Source organism: Chrysochloris asiatica, unplaced genomic scaffold (genome assembly GCF_000296735.1).
Source record: "Chrysochloris asiatica unplaced genomic scaffold, ChrAsi1.0 scaffold00128, whole genome shotgun sequence".
NCBI lineage: Eukaryota > Metazoa > Chordata > Mammalia > Afrosoricida > Chrysochloridae > Chrysochloris > Chrysochloris asiatica.
This window is the reverse complement of record NW_006408646.1, coordinates 912,553-928,765: the sequence shown is the minus strand read 5'-3', so window position 1 is coordinate 928,765 and position 16,213 is coordinate 912,553. Positions and strand designations below refer to the sequence as shown.

General features: G+C 43.9%; 1 protein-coding gene and 1 pseudogene across 1 annotated transcript in view; one reads left to right on the top strand and one right to left on the bottom strand.

The window, feature by feature from the left end:
- Nucleotides 1–5,187, top strand: part of LOC102822603 — a 14,132-nt pseudogene extending 8,945 nt beyond the window's left edge.
- Nucleotides 1–16,213, bottom strand: part of MYO18B (myosin XVIIIB) — a 377,810-nt gene that overhangs the window by 318,178 nt on the left and 43,419 nt on the right. The window contains exon 11 of the mRNA XM_006869188.1: nucleotides 11,385–11,529. Coding sequence (XP_006869250.1) covers nucleotides 11,385–11,529 — 145 coding nt within the window. The remainder of the gene's footprint in view (nucleotides 1–11,384; nucleotides 11,530–16,213) is intronic.

Here is a 16,213-nt window from a genome sequence, read left to right as displayed (position 1 = left end):
ACCAGATGAAGATAAAGAAATATGATACAGCAAGCAAGCATAAATTGCTACAATTGGATTAACTGAATCTTTGCTTATGGATGCAGTTGCTCAAAATTCCAACCAAAATGGAAGGGCTATTCATATCAAGGATCAAGCTTGTCTCCTCAGTACGTTGGTTGATTGTTGTTGTTATGTGCCATTGAGTCGATTTCTACTTGATGGCACATAACAGGACAGGGTTGGTAGGGATGGCCAAACTAGACATTAGCTATAAAAAAAATGGGGGACTATAATGAGTCCTGGTGTGGTGCTGTAAGATAAGCACTCAACCTAAAGGTCCACTTGAACCTCAAGGTCGGCAGTTCAAACCCAACCAACTGCTCCTCGTAAACCCTATACAGGGTTGCTATGAGTCGAGTCGGAACTAACTCTACAGCACTTAATAACAACAACAACAACAAAAGCACGAAGTGGCTGGTTTACAAGCTTTCATGAGTGAGCTTAGTTTCAGAATGAGGGGGAGTAAGATAGCATCCCCACTGAATAGTTTTCGTCTTTCCAGATGGATCCGGTGAAAAGGGATGGGGGATGATAGTGATAGGATTTTATGATTCAACTGTTATCAGGACTAATAGCAATTGTCACAAATGTAAATGTATAAGATGTATAACTAAAAGTAGGGATTAGTTCATCTTTCATTTCAGGAACAGAGGACCCTAGGACAACAAGAGGGAAGACCATGAGTGGAGCATGAGATCCTAATCCGGAAAGTGACGACAGCAGAGACAGCGGCAGAGGCAATGGCATGGACAGAAAGAGCAGCTGAGGACTCAGGCCCATGGACAGAAAGGCTGTGTGACTGTGGACAGAGACTGGTTTGCAAAATGTGTCCTTTGGACATTTAAATGAATATATTTGTATTTTGTTTTGGATGTATACATCTAAAACAAGGGGGACATAGAGGTAAATTCTGTTAAATGATGGTGCTTGGGTATTATTGTTAGGAGCCATCAAGTCAGTACCGAATCATAGTGACCCTATGCACAACAGAACAAAACTCTACCAAGTCCTGCACAAGTCTCACAATCATTGGTTTGTTTGAGCCATTGCTGCTGCCACTGTGCCAATTCATCTCATTGGCAGTCTTTTTCTCTTACCCTCCACTTGGTTGTTGATGTTGTTAAATACCGTGGAGTTGGTTCCGACTCATAGTGACCCTGTACAGTGTACCCTGTAAGTCTTTACAGGAGCAGAAAGCCTCATCTTTCTTCCGCAGAACAGCTGGTAGTTTTGAACTGCTGACCTTGTGGTTCACAGCCCAATTCGTAACCAGTACGCTACCAGAGCTCCTCCATTTTAGCAAACATTATATTCTTCTCCAGGGACTGATCCCTCCTGATAATATGTCCTAAGAATGAGAGATGAAGTCTGGCTATTCTGGCTTCCAAAGGGGCATTCTGACTGTATTTCTTCCAACAGATTGGATTGTCCCAGCAGTCCACAGTAATTTTAATATTCTCCACCAACAGCATAACTCAAATGCATCAAATCTTCTACAGTCTTCCTTATTCACTGTCCAATTTCTGCATGCATATGTGGTTATTGAAAACACCATAGCTTGGGTCCAGCGCACTTTAGTCCTCAAACTGACATCTTTGTTCTGGAACATTTTAAAGAGGTTTAAAAGAGGTCTTGTACAATCGATTTTCCTAATGCAATCGTCGTTTGATTTTTTTGACTATTGCTTCCATGAGTGTTGATGGCTGATCTGAGCAAAATGAAGTCTTTGATAACTTCAATCTTTTCTCCATTTATATGGATGTTGTTTATTATAACAGTGGTGAGAATGTTTGTTTTCTTTACATTGAGGTGCCAATCCATACCAAAGGGTGTGGTCTTTGATCACCATCAGTAAGTATTTTAAGTTCTCTTCACTTTCAGCAAGCAGGGTTATATATATTATCTGCATATTGCAGGTTGTTAAGTCCTGATTCCACATTTTTCTTCACATAATCCAGCTTCTTGGATTATTTGTTCAGCATACAGATGAAAGAATACAACCCTGGTGCATACCTTTTCTAATTTCAAACCATTTCATGTTATCATATTTTGTTTGAACCACCGCCTCTTCATCTATGTACAAGTTCTTCCAGATCACAATTAAGTGTTTCTGAATACTCATTCTTCGGAATGTTGTCCATAGCTTGTCATGATCCAGAGAATCAAAAGCCTTTGCATAGTCAATAAAGCACAGGTAAATATCTTTCTGATATTCTCTGCTTTCAGCAAAGATCCACCTGACATCAGCAGTAATATACCTCATTCTACGTCCTCTTCTGAATCTGGCTTGAACCTCTGGAAGTTCTCTGTCAGTGTTTGGTTGCAGCTGTTTTTGTATCACCTTTAGTAAAACTTTACTCACATGGGATATCCATGATATTGTCCAATGATTTCCATATTCCATTGTGTCATCTCTCTTTGGAATAGGCTCAGAAATGAATCTCTTCTAGTGAGTTAGCCAGGTAGCTGTCTTCCAGATTTCTTGGCATGGGTGAATGAATGACACCAGGGCCACATCAGTTTGTTGAAAGATTTCAGTTTGTATTCCATCAATTCCTGGCGCCTTGTTCTTTGCCAAAAACTTCAATGCACCATGGACTTCTTCCTTCAGTATTATTGGCTCTTGATCATATGCTACCTCTTGAAATGGTTGAACATCGGCCATTTCTTTTTGGTATAGTGACTGTGTATATTTGTTCCATCTTTTTTTGATACTTTTTTCTGCATCATTCAATATTTTGCCCATAGAATCATTCAATATTTCAAGTTGAGGCTTGAATTTTTTATTCAGTTCCCTCAGCCTGAGCAATGCTGAAGGTGATTTTCCCTTTTGGCTTTCTAATCCCAGAAAGAGTTGCACATTTTGTTATAATATTTAACTTTGTCTTCCTGAGCTGTCCTTTTTGAAATTCTCAGTTCAGCTCTTTTTCTCCACATTTTTTCCATTTGCTATAGCATCTGTACATTGGAGAGCAAGTTTCAGAGTCTCTTCTGACAGCTAGTTTGGCCTTTTTCTTCTTTCATGTCTTCTTAATGACCATTTGCATGCTTCCTGATGATGATGTCACCCCAGAACTTTTCTAGCCTTAGGTCTTTAGTGTCTAATGCATCAAATCTATTCTTGAGATGATCTCTAAATTCAAATGGGATATATTCAAGATCATATTTTGGCTCTCATGAATTGGTTATCATTTTCTTCAGCTTCAGCCTGAACTTGCTTATGAGCAATTGACGGATCTATTCCACAGTCTGCCCATGACTTCGTTCTAACTAATGATATGGAGCTTCTCCACTGTCTCTTTCCACCGATATAATCAGTTTCATTTCTGTGTATTCCATCTAATGACGTCCATATGTATAGTTGTCTTTTATGGTGTTTAAAAAAGGTATTTGCATTGAAGAAGTCATTGGTCTTGTAAAATTCTATCGTGTGATCTCTAGTATCATTTCTATCACCAAGGCCTTATTTTCTAACTACTGATCCTTCCTTTTTGTTTCCAAATTTGCATTCCAATAGCCATTAATTATCAGTACATCTTGATTGCATGTTTGATCAATTTCATACTGAACAAGTTGGTAGAATGTAGAATTCTTCAATTTCATCATCACTGGTTTTAGTGGTAGGTGCATAATTTTGATTAACTGGTCTTCCTTGTAGGCATATTGATATTATCCTCTTACAGACAATGTTGTATTTCAAGGTAGACCTTGAAAAGTTGTGGGGTTTTTTTGATGATGAATGTGATGCCATTCCTTTAAAAATTTTCATCCCCAGCATAGTAAACCATGTGATTGTCAGATTCAAAGTGGCCAATACCAGTCCATGTCAGCTGACTAATGCCTAGGATATTGATGTTTATGCGTTCCATTTCATTTTTGACAATTTCCAATTTTCCTAGATCCATATTTCATACATTCCATGTTCTGATTATAATTATTTTTACAGGTGTTTCTCTTCATTTTGAATTGTGCCCCATCAGCAAATGAAGGTCCCAAGGGCTTTAATCCATTTGCATCATCATGGTCAACTGTACTTTGAGGAGGCAGCTCTTTCCCAGTCGTATTTGGAGTACCTTCCAACCTGAGGGCTCATCTTCCAGCACTGTGTCTGACAATGTTCTTGTGCTCTTCATCATGTTTCAATATTCAATATTCTGATGCTGACAGTGTTCCACTGCTATTCATAAAAGTTTCAGTAACTAAATACTCAGAAGTAGTCCATCTCTCCTTCTTCTTGATCTGTCTTCAGCTGGAACCTCAATTGAAACCATGGGTGACCCTGCTGACATTCAATATACCCGTGGCATTGCTTCCAGAATCATTGCAACACACAAGCCACCACAGTGCGACAGACTATCAGATGAGTGGTGGATGGTACATGGAGGGGACTGTAATCATTGCAATGAACAAAGCATGATGTGTTGAACGTAAAACTGATAATTTGCCTTGGAAACCTTGACTCAATTTACAATAAAAATTTTTTAAAGGAAAGAAAAACAAATATCCAGCCTCACAGTCCCATTTGGAGTGTCCTTTTCTTGAGCAGTTACTGTGACTGGATCTTGGGAAGAGTGGGAGAAAAGAGTCTGTGCCCACTTACTAATAGGGCAGCCTAACTGGAGTTCTGGAGGGCTCTATGCTGTCCTTTCTCCACTCAGATGAGGCTCAGAGGAGTTCCATAACTTGACCAAAGCCACATTCAGTGTCATAGGTTCCATAAAACCCCAAACCAGTAGCCACTGAGCTGACTTAGATTCATGTGACCTCTTGTGTGTCAGAGTATATTCTGTGTCCTACAAGGTTTTCAATGCTGTGACCTTTCGAGGTGCCTCTGGCTGAATTCAGACTGTAAGCCTTTGGTTAGTAGCTGAGCATGTTCACCATTTGTGCCACCCCGGACTCCCCTGTGAGTTACATAATGGCCTCAGATTTCATGTCCAGCAGAAGCCTTAGACTGTAATGTAATTTGATAAGGTCTTTACAGATATAATTAGCTAATATGCTGTCATAATGGAGTAAGCAAAATCACCAAACCCACTGTCGTTGAATGGATTCCAACCCACAGTGAAGCTGTAAGGCAGAGCTGCTCCCTAGGGTCTCTGAGACTGTGCAGACAGTCTTGCCTTTCTCCTGCAGAGTAACTAGTGGGTTTGAACCACTGATTTTGCAGTTAACAGTCCATCACTTAACCCACTGTGCTACCATGGTTCCTTCATAATGGAGTAAGGGGGACTCTAAATCCAATAACTGATGTCCTTAGAAGAAGAGGAGAAGAACTAGAGACAGCCACACAGGGACCACACACAGGGAAGCCAGCCACATAAAGACAGAGGCAGAGATTAGACAATGTATTTCTCAGCCAAGGAACACCAAAGTTTTCGGGTGACCACTAGAAGCTAAGACTCAGGTACTCCTGAGCCAAGTCATGATATTTTCAATCACCCCATGTGCATGTGAAAGCTGGACAATGAATAAGGAAGAATGAAGAAAAAATGGTTACTTTCAATGATGGTGTTGACAAAGAATATTGAATATACCATGGACTGCCAGAAGAATGAACAAATTTGTGTTGGAAGGAGTATAGTCAGAATGCTCCTTAGAAGGGAGGATGGTGAGACTTTGTCTCACGTACTTGGGCATATTATAGGGAAGAACCAGTCCCCGGAGAAGGACATCATGCTTGGTCAAGTGGAGGAACAGTGAAAAAGACAAAGACCCTCAAGAAGATGGATCAATAGAGCGGCAGTAACAATGGGCTCGAACATAGTAACAATTGTGAGGATGGCACAGGACTGGGCAGTGTGTCCTTCTGTTTGAGCATGAGGTCAGAACTGGCTTGACAGCACCTATCAACCACCACCATCAGAAGCTAGGAGAGAGGCATGGAACACATTCTTTCTCAGACCCTCTGGAAGGAACCAACCCTCCAACACCTGGGTTTCAACTTATGGCCTGAACTGATAAAATGAATTTCTGCTATTTGAAGTCGCCAAGGGTGTGGTATTTGTTATCAGCCACACGAAAGTGATAACCAGGACTAATAAAAAGGCAAAGCTTCAGTCTGAACCAGAAGTGCTGACTGTAAAAGCCTGTGCTCTTGCCCTGCTCTACCCTGGAGACATGGGTCCTCTCAGCATCCCTGACTGCTGAGGGCACAGCTTACACTGGGATGATTCAGCGCACTTTCCGAAAGTCTCAAGCTACCCAGAGGGCCTTTAGTCCTGACTAAAAGACACCAGGTCTTAAGAACTCAGGGGTCAGCAGGGCCATGATGGGGGTAGGGTATGGACCACCAAAAGAAGAGGTTCAGAGGGGACCATGGAGTTGCTGTTAAGGCCTCATGTGAACTCAACATTGTCAGCTTCCCAAGAGAAGCCAACTCACAGTTCTGCGAATGCACTGTGCCTATATGGTGTCCTAAGGCCTGGACCCCCAGCATTCTGGGAGAACTCCCCCCCCTCATCTATGCATAGTGGTGGTGTGGTGCCATGGAGTCAGTTCCAACACATAGCAACCATGCATAGGGATCCCGAGGCTGTACATCTTTACGGGAGCAAAAAGCCTCATCTTTCTCTTGCAGAATAGCTGGTAGTTTTGAATTGCTACCTTGAGGTTAGCAGCCTGACTTGTAACCACTACAGTCTTTAAATAGGGCTTGAGTAGAAACACCTGGCAATCTACCTGCCAAAAACAACCAGTAAAAACCTTGTGGAGCACAACAGAACATGGTTCTCCTTAGCTCTATATGTTTCCCCAGGAAAGCCCAGTCCTTAGAGGGGGACCTCAGGGTTAGTGAGTGGCTGGGGTTCTTTAATTTATTTTTAACACTTTGTTGTGGTTTGGGTGAAGGTTTGCAGATTGGCTCATCAGTTTTCCATTCATATGCCTTTAGTTTCCTGGCGCTGATAGCCCACAATGTAACATCACTCATCCCACTGCCTCCCTGTCTCCTGTTGCTGTTTCTCCTCCTTTCCTAACCCTTCTGAACTTATCCCTAAGGTCAGTGCTGCCTTTTTTATGTCAAATGGTTGATTATTCTAAGGTGTGCGTACCTCCCTAGTATTATTGTTCATCTTATAGATCTGAATATTTTTTGGTTGAGAGTTGGGCCAGGGGAGTGAGTTCAGTTCCAGACCTAAAGGGTGACTAAGGGTCACAGTCTCAGGGGTTCCACCAGTCTCCATCTGATTAAAACTTAAAATGGGGAACAACGTTCCAAGAAGACAAGACATAAGAGTTCCCACAGTGGGGAAAGAGAGCAACACTGGAAAAGAGGCCCCCATCTGGGTGTGTAGTCGGCACTGTCCCTGATCCCATCTCCTGCCCTGTCCCACGACACTACACAGGGATGATTTAATCCAGCTAAGGCAGCTCAGGCCTTGCTGTGGTTGTTCAGAACTCCACATCCCTTAAGGAGGCCTACGGAGGAGAGGACACAGTCCTTGCAGCTGGACTTCCGTCTCCCCCTCTGTAAACTGGGCATCGGGATAGTTCTTACCAGTTGCAGTGACACTGTCATGCTTGTAAACCCTGAACCTTTTTAAAGGACCCCAAGACAGGAGTCAGATGACCTTAAAGTGACCTTAATTGTCTGTGGCAAACCCTGGGGCAGCCAGGCAATATTTGCAGGAGACAGGCCCAGGTTCCATACCCCTCTTGGGAGCTTACTGACTGAGCCAATCACAAACCTTCACCAAGCCTCCATTTCCTTATCTGTGACATGAATATTGATGGGAGATAATGTTTAGGGAGCCCTCCATGGAGGTCAGGCCATGTTCCATACACTTTGGGGCCAAGAACTCATTTTATCCTCACAACAAGTCAAAGAACTGGCTTTGTTTCATCCCATTTTACAGAGGAGGAAACTGAGGTTCTGAGAGGCTAGGATCTGCACCCAGCTGGTTGGTTCATGGGGCTGGGTTCTTGTCCACAGGACTTTTCTTCCTCTCTGAGTTATATACGAGTCCAATCAGATCAAAAGACCTGATCAAGGTACAACGGGATTTCAAAATACACTTAGGAAAATCATATTATCTTTTGATTCCTTTTTGTTTGTTTGTTTATGAACTTTTGAAGCCCCCTCTTATAAGCGCATAGGAAACAGTCAAACACTTCACCAGTATTTGTGGTGCTGATGGGTACTACTATGTTATTGTTGTTAAGTACCGTTGAGTCTGTTCAGACTCATAGCAACCGTGCATAGGGTTTCAGAGGAGTAGCTGGTGAGCTTAAACCACCAACCTTGAGGTTCATACCAACCTTGCAGTCCAGCGCATTAACCCACAGCACCACACCAGGACTTTGGGTACTGCTATAAACTGAGTCAGGTTATAAGACCTCAGACATCCCAGAAGGACTGATATCGGAGTTTTTAAAAAGAGGATTGAGTCTCTCAAAATAAGCAAAGGAAGCCAGACATGCACTGGGAGGAGAATACCATGTTAATGACAAAAAAACAAACAAACAAAAAACTTCATTAATGGAAATGATTCTTAATATGTTTCAAAATGATCTGTTATGACACAAAGCAAAGACATTTATATATGACTTTGAAATTCTTAATAGCTGATTTTAGAGTAACCTATTATGAAATCTTCCAAAGTAGAATATATTGTAAGTAAATCATCCGGGCTGGTCTCCCAGCCAGACTGAAAGCAGCTACTTTTAAAATAATTTATAAACTAGGGGTCAGGGGGAGGTCTGCAAGAAATTATTGCCATAATCACATATTAATGAAATATTTATAAACGGGACTTCTCTTTTATTGTTACAGATGATTAGAGGGATGGGACATGTCCCTGCACCCCACATTGCATCTGCCTGCTACAAGAGAAGAAAGTCTAGAGTTAAACCAGTTCCATCCCTTCTGATGTTAAGTCAATGGGCCAGGGGCAGAGAAAGTTCAAGTGTGAGCATGAAAGTCAGAAGGCAGGTCCCATGTGCCTTCTAGACTTGCTCCCTTCCTGGGCTTCACAGAAAGAGCCCTGGTGGCATTGTGGGTTAGGAGTTGGGTTGCTAACTAGAAGATCAGATGTTCATTCCACCAGCTGCTCCTTGGGAGAAAGATGCGGCTGTCTTCTCCTGTAACGATTTACAGGGTCACTATGAGTCAGGATAGACTTGATGGCTGTTGCGGACCGTGTAAGACTGGTCAGAGGTTCGAGGCCCTCTAGGGCCGAGTGTAACAAATGAGGCCATTGGCAGTTAATGGCAAATTGCTTTCATCTTAATATTCAGTTTTATATATTAAATTAATACACGGAGCCTTTGATAATCCACAGATAAATGTGATATTTTCCTAAAGCCTAAGACTAAAAGTTGCAAGGTCAAGCCTTTCTTCAAAAGGATTAACTAAAAATATCTTAGCTACTTCTCGGTTCTTTGTTCTATAGACAAAGAACCCATCCTCCCTAATCCTTTTCCAGGTGCAGCCCATTCACCTGGGCATCTCGAGTCCTCCTGAAAACCTGGCTCAGGAAGCAAAAGCAGCAGGACTCCGCCCAAGCTTTTGTCATTACTCTCACCTTCCCCCACCTAAGCTCAGGAGCTATAGATATGTTAATTGGGCCTGAGAATCCAAGTTGCTGGCCTGGGATTCGAACCAGCGAAGTACGATGTAAAGTTACCTGAATGTCTGGAAAAGTACTGATGTTAGCTGTACCTTGCCTAAGTCCCTCCCAGCTTGGTATGAAGCTCCTCCCCTAAATAAAACAGAGGCCCGGGCCTCCCCAGGTGTGCATTACTGGTTGGGAGGCATGGAGTAAAGATTGCGGTGCATTACGGGTTGGAAGGCATGCAGTAAAGATGGCAGGGCAGTGAGTTGCTGCCTGCAGAGGCCATGATGCCTGTACTCCCAAGCCTGCCCACCAGTGATGTATCCACCCTGGCTTTGGGGTGCCTCATTGTCTCTCTGTTTGTCTCTTTCTGTGTATTCTTGATATATTGTAATCGCCGTCAGGTATCCCCTCCTCGTGAACCGAACCCCTATGTCGAGGCGGGTCCCCGGCAGATGGCAGTAGGTTTAGTGGTGGATTTTGCAGTATGCCTTCAGGGAGCATGTTTAAGTTGAGTATCAGCTATGAGCTGTCTGTGTGATCTTGGGGAAGTCACCTCACTAGGATACAACGCTAACTGTTAAAACCAAACCAGTGAAACTTCATGTGTTGCAAAGCAGAACTGCCCCTTGAAGGTTTTCAAAGTTGTGACCTTTTCAGATCTCCAGGCCTTTCAACAAAGTGCCTCTGTGTGGGTTTGAACCACCGACCTTTCAGCTGGGCCTCATGCCACCCAGGTATATCTACGCTCACTATTAGAGCTGCCTCTACTTGAGGATTGAAGGAGCCCTGATGGTACAGTGAGTTAAGCATTGGGCTACTAACCACAAGGTGGGTGGTTCAAACACACTAGCTGCTCCAAAAGAGAAAGATGAGGCAGTCTGCTCCCATAAAGATTGACACTCTCAAAGATCCAACAAGTCTAAAAGTGTGGGCAACAATGCCCCCAAGACAGGCCCTCAGTCCAGGAGAAACATATATACCCCAGCCCCCTTGCCTTTGGGTAGACATTTATACGCTTTGATTTTCCAATAACCATCTAGTATTGAATGAAACACTGTTGTTAAGCTTGAGCCCATTGATGCTGCCACTGTGCCAATCCATTTCATTGGGGGTCTTCCTCTTTTTCACTGACCCTGCACTTTAGAAAACATGATTTCCTTCTCCAGGGACTGGTCTCTCCTGACAACATGCTTATCTTAATTAGTCAGGTGTGCTGCTTTGCACCTTGTGCTCTTTTAAAGAATGATCTGTGTGAGATCCAATCAGCAACAGCCACTCACAAGGTTGGATGGCAACTTAGGGGACAGTGAATTAAAATTAATAGAAATGAAATGATTGTGAAAAGGGTAGAGAGACCGCAGCACAACCTGAAGAATGTAATCAATGTCGCTGAAATGTACATGTAGAAATGATTGAATCGGTGCGCCTTTGAATGTAGACATTTTCACTAATTCTTTAGGCACACTGGCTTAGTCAAGTGCTTAGTCACTACTTGGGGGCTGGTGGTCCCCATACTGATTTGCATGTATAAAGAACATGCCCATCGCTGCAGAATGTTCTACTGAACAATGCTGGTCTAGAATGTTTGAATCCAGCAGTTTCCTTCTTGCCAAGTCTGGTCCAGTGACCTCCAAAAGAGTAATCCCAGAGACACAAAAAATGACAGATCGACCTGATCCCCCCATAATTACACATGCACACTGTGTTCCATAGAAAGAAAGCCTGTCGGGCACCTGCCAAAGGAGACAGCTGGCAGCCCACGTGAACCCGGCAGGAAGGACATACCTTTGCAGGCCCCCGCAGCGCCCAAGTGGTAAATGGCTGCCAGAACCCGCCAAATGGCTCGCTGCTCACTCTCCAAGATGCCCAGTGTCTCCATGGCGCCCCGGAGCTGGGCAAAGGCAGATGCTGCTTTCTGCTTGTCTTCAGGCTGTGAGCAAAGAGAGAGAGAAGGGAAAAGGCCATCGCAGTTAAGAAAATGCCAAGTGGTCTCAGGGGAATGTGTGGTCACGTTATGACTCCAGTAAATGACAGGCAATTAAGCTGGAGGTGTGTTGACACACGGAGCTCAGGCTGTTGGGAAAGTTCATAAAAATCATTTCGATCTCACTGTAGAACGCAGTACAATTGTGTTCAGTACAGAGTGTGTGAGGAGAGACTCTGTCCCAGGTTCTAGTCTAGGGATGGGAATACCCAGATCTTGACTTTGAGGACCTCTCAGGGTGGGAGTGGAAAAAGACATATAGGGAACCAATTGTGGAATAGGCTAAGTGGTAGGATACAGCTAAAAGCTAAGAACTAGAGGATATCTGAAGGAGTTCTGGTGGCATAATGGTTAAGCTGTTGGTTGCTAATCAAAAGGTTGGCAGTTTGAACTCATCCAGTAGCTTCACAGGAAAAAGGCCTGGCCATCTGCTTCTATAGAGAGTACAGCCAAGAAAACCCTACAGGGCAGTTCTCCTCTGTCACATAGGTTTCTATGTGTTAGAATTGACTCAACAGCCCTCAGCAACAGCATGGGACCAGAGGAGGGACTCTCTAACTTCCATACACCCCAGAGAAAATGTAAGATACCGTGGATAACCAGAAGAACGAACAAATCTGTCTTGGAAGAAGTATATCCAGAATGTCATTTAAAAATGAAGATGAAAAGACTTTGTTTCGCTTACTTTGAACATGTCATCAGGACAGCCAATTACTAGAGAAGGACATCTTGCTTGGTAAGATGGAAGATCAGCAAAAAAAGAGGGAGATTCTCAATGAGATAAATTAACACCGTGTATCAACATAGCAATGATGGTGAGGATAGCATAGGTCCAAGCAATGCTTTGTTCTTTTATAATAAGGTCACTATGAGTAGGAGTCAACTCAGTGGCACTTAACAACGACAACAGAGTCAAGGGTTTCAATGAAGTTGTCGATAATTTAATTCCACTTGGATCCTCAAACAATGCCCATGGAAGCAACAGTCAAGAAATCAAACAACATACTGCACTGGGCAAATCTACTCAACAGATCTCTTTAGAATATCAAAGAGCAAACATGTTACTTTGAAGACAAAGGTGTGTGTGACATAAGTCTTGGTATTTTCAATCCCCTCATATGCATGGAGTCCTGGAGTGGACAAGTAGGATAAGTAGTTGACTGCAAGGTCGGTTTCAACCTCAAGGTCATTATAAATTAGAACCGACTCAATGGCTCTTAGGAACAACAACAACAGCACATGCGTGTGAAAGTTGGATAATAAAAAAAGAAGAAAGAAAAAGAATCAATGTGTTCAAGCTGTGTTGTTGGTGAAGAATATTGAATATACCATAGGCTGCCAAAAGAATGAAAAACTCAGTCTTAAAAGAAATACAACCAGATGTTTACTAAATGCAAGGATAGTGAGACTCCAACTTGCTTATACTGGACACATCATAAGGAAACACCAAACGCTAGAACAGAATGTCATGTTTGATTGGGTTCCGGAGATTGCCTTTACATGACCTTTCTAATCTTGGTCTTGTAACTCCCACAAAATGATAGGCTGGGTCAGCATCTTACAAAGGATTGGTTAATTACTATGCAAACTGAGTAACTGTGGCCTACTGAGGGAATTAGTTCCTGGTAGTCCTGGCGGGAGGGTTAGGCCTTGAAATTGACAAGGAATAGCCTTACAAGTTCTGGTGTTGGAGAAGAATATTGAAAATATCATGGACTTCCAGAAGAACAAATCTGTCTTGGAAGAAGTAAAGTCAGAATGTAGAAGCCAGGAAGGCCAGAGTTCATCTCTCATACTTCAGATATATTATTAGTGGGGGCCAGTCCTGGTGTGGCACTGTAGGGTCAACACTGGACCACAAGGTTGGGTTGAACCACAAGGTTGGCAGCCCAAACTCACTAGCCGCTCCTTGGAAACCCTACACAGGGTAGCTATGAGTTAGAGCCGACTCGACGGCACTTAACAACAACAAAGTCCCTGGAGAAGGACATTGTTGTTATGTGCCGTGGAGTCAGTTCTGACTCATAGCGACCCTGTACAGGGTTTCCGAGGCTGTAAATCTTTACAGGAGCAGAATGCCTCATCTTTCTCCCGAGGAACAGCTGGTCGTTTCGAACTGCTGACCCTGAGGTTAGCAGGCTTATTAGTAACCACTATGCTTATGCTAGGTAAATTGGAGGGTTGGCAAAAAAGAGGAAGTCCCTCAATGAGATGGATTGACACAGTGGCAGCAGCCATGGACTGAAGCATAACAACAATTGTGAGTATGGTGCAGGACTCGGCAATAGGGTCGATCTGTTGTGCACAGGGGCTTTATAAGTTGGAACTGACTTGATGGCACCTGAAAACAAAAACAAGGCTTACAAATGAGTCCGTGTATGGCACTGTAGGATAAGCATTGGACTGCTTACCGGAGGTCAGCAGTTCAAGCCCATCAACCACTTCTTGGAAACCCTGTACAGGGTCACTATGAGTCTGAACCAACTCAGCAGCACTTAATAAGAACAACAAAGGCTTACAAAAGGGCCAACCCCACCACAGTTCTGGGAACCTCACTACCATCAATAAGACTCTATAGTGGAGCATACCATTTGGACCAAGGACCTGAGATTCCTGTGCTGAGAACCTCCTAGACTCAGAAGAAAGAATTATAGCACTGAAGATGGCAGGAGCCAGTGTCGGACCTCAGAGCAAGGCAGCCTACTGGCCCACGGAGCAAAAGCTCCATTTGAGCACCTTTGGGCGGGAGGTTCACTGGCATTGTGTGCAGGGCAGAGGCCTGAACGTGCCTTTTATGGAGTGGCCTTGGAGGCTCCTGTGTGGGATATTCCTTCATCAGGGTAGGATGGGTTTGACAATGGAGCTAACAGAGTGTTTGTACAGAGCAAGACAGGCCTGTGCATGCTTTGGCCTGGGTAGCATGGCAGCAAGAGAGCCCCACAGGTCTGGGTAGCATAGCAGGATCCTGCAGCAGAGGCCAGTGAGGTACAGTGGCCAAGTAAGGTCCCCAGAAGTCCTGCAGGATTGAGCAGCATGGTGGAAGCTGGAGGCACTGGAGATGCGGACGTAGTATGTGACCTGAACCAGGGAGTGCCTCCACAGCGACGTCAGAATGGCCACAGGTAATCTGGGGATGGGCATGTGCTTCCCCTTTGAGAATCTATTGCCCTTGTTTGCTGTATGCTTTCTATAAATAGTAATGATGGTCTACAGTTTGTCAACACTGTGTGTGTGTCTGCTGTGGCTGGCACCCATAGAATGGTTGATACCATTGTGTGTATATATCTCATTCCTTTCAGGCTTATAGCTGCTTGGAAGCTGGAGGCTCAGCCTCTCTGCAGATTGACAGACAGATACATATGTCTGGTAAGTCAGAGGGCCAACAAAAGTGAGAACACCCTCAGTGAGGTGGATTGGTAACGTGGCCACACAAAGAGCTCAAACATACCAACAATAGTGAATATGGCACAGGACTGAGCATTGTCTCACTCTGCTATACATACAGTACATAAAGCAAACTTGATGGCAACTAACAGTGAGAGAATCAGAGAAAGCATCATGGTTGAACTTGGAAGGATAAAGAGGTGACGTTGGTCAGTTTCATGCATACAGGTCCTGACAGGCAGATTATAGAGGTCGGTCAGAGAAGGAAAGAAGTTACAGCAAATGAAGCCTGACAGAGGGCAATCATACAAGTTTCAAGAATGAGGGCTTGGGCTTTAAAGTCAAGCCACAAAACCAAGCCTGTTTCCATTGAGTTGATTCTGACTCATGGCGGTCCCATCTGTTACAGAGCAGAACTGTGCTCCATGGGGTTCTCTCATTACAGAAGCCAATTTGTCAGACCACCCCTAGGTTAATCCCCAAATCCACTGCCATTGAGGCTATTCAGACTCATGGCAACACAATAGGACAAAGGGGAGCTGCTCCCTAGGGGTCTGAGGCTGTCAATCTTTATGGGGGCAGACAGCCTCAGCTTTCTCCCAGAGAATGTGGCTGGTGGGCTCAAACTGCTGACAGCAGCTCAGCTCGTAAGCCACTACACCAGCTGAGAGCACACCATTTCCATCATGCAGGGACCTCAATCTCACTTACATCCCTAGACCCGTGCAGGCATCATTAATTGATTGAGCAAGAATATCACCTCTTGCAGACAGCAGCCACCTAGTGGTCAGCCTTGACAACTGACCCAGAGCCTGTGTGCTATCCCTGCTGCTGTCAACAAAAACTTGCCAAAGATCTTAACAACTAGAAAAGAGATTATAACACCATCAGATGTTTATGGGTTGTACTGTTGCTGTGGGGTTTTTTCCTGATTTATGATCCCAATTATATTTGATTGAATATTATATTTGATTGAAACTACTGCACACAAGCCATCTGGCCAAGGAGAGACAGCCCAGAAGCCTGCTGGAGAGAGAAGAAGAAAGTCAGGGATGGGAATTCTTTTGCCAATAGCCCACCATCAGATAATGAAGCAGTAATTTGCACTGGGCCTGCAGGGAGACTCAGGTGATGAATGGTAGGCTGTTAAAGTTGGGCAGTTACTGAGTTTTGTAAGCTCCAATATCCAGAGGTTCAAGCCGGATTCAGAAGAGGCCGTGGAACAAGGGATATCATTGCTGATGTC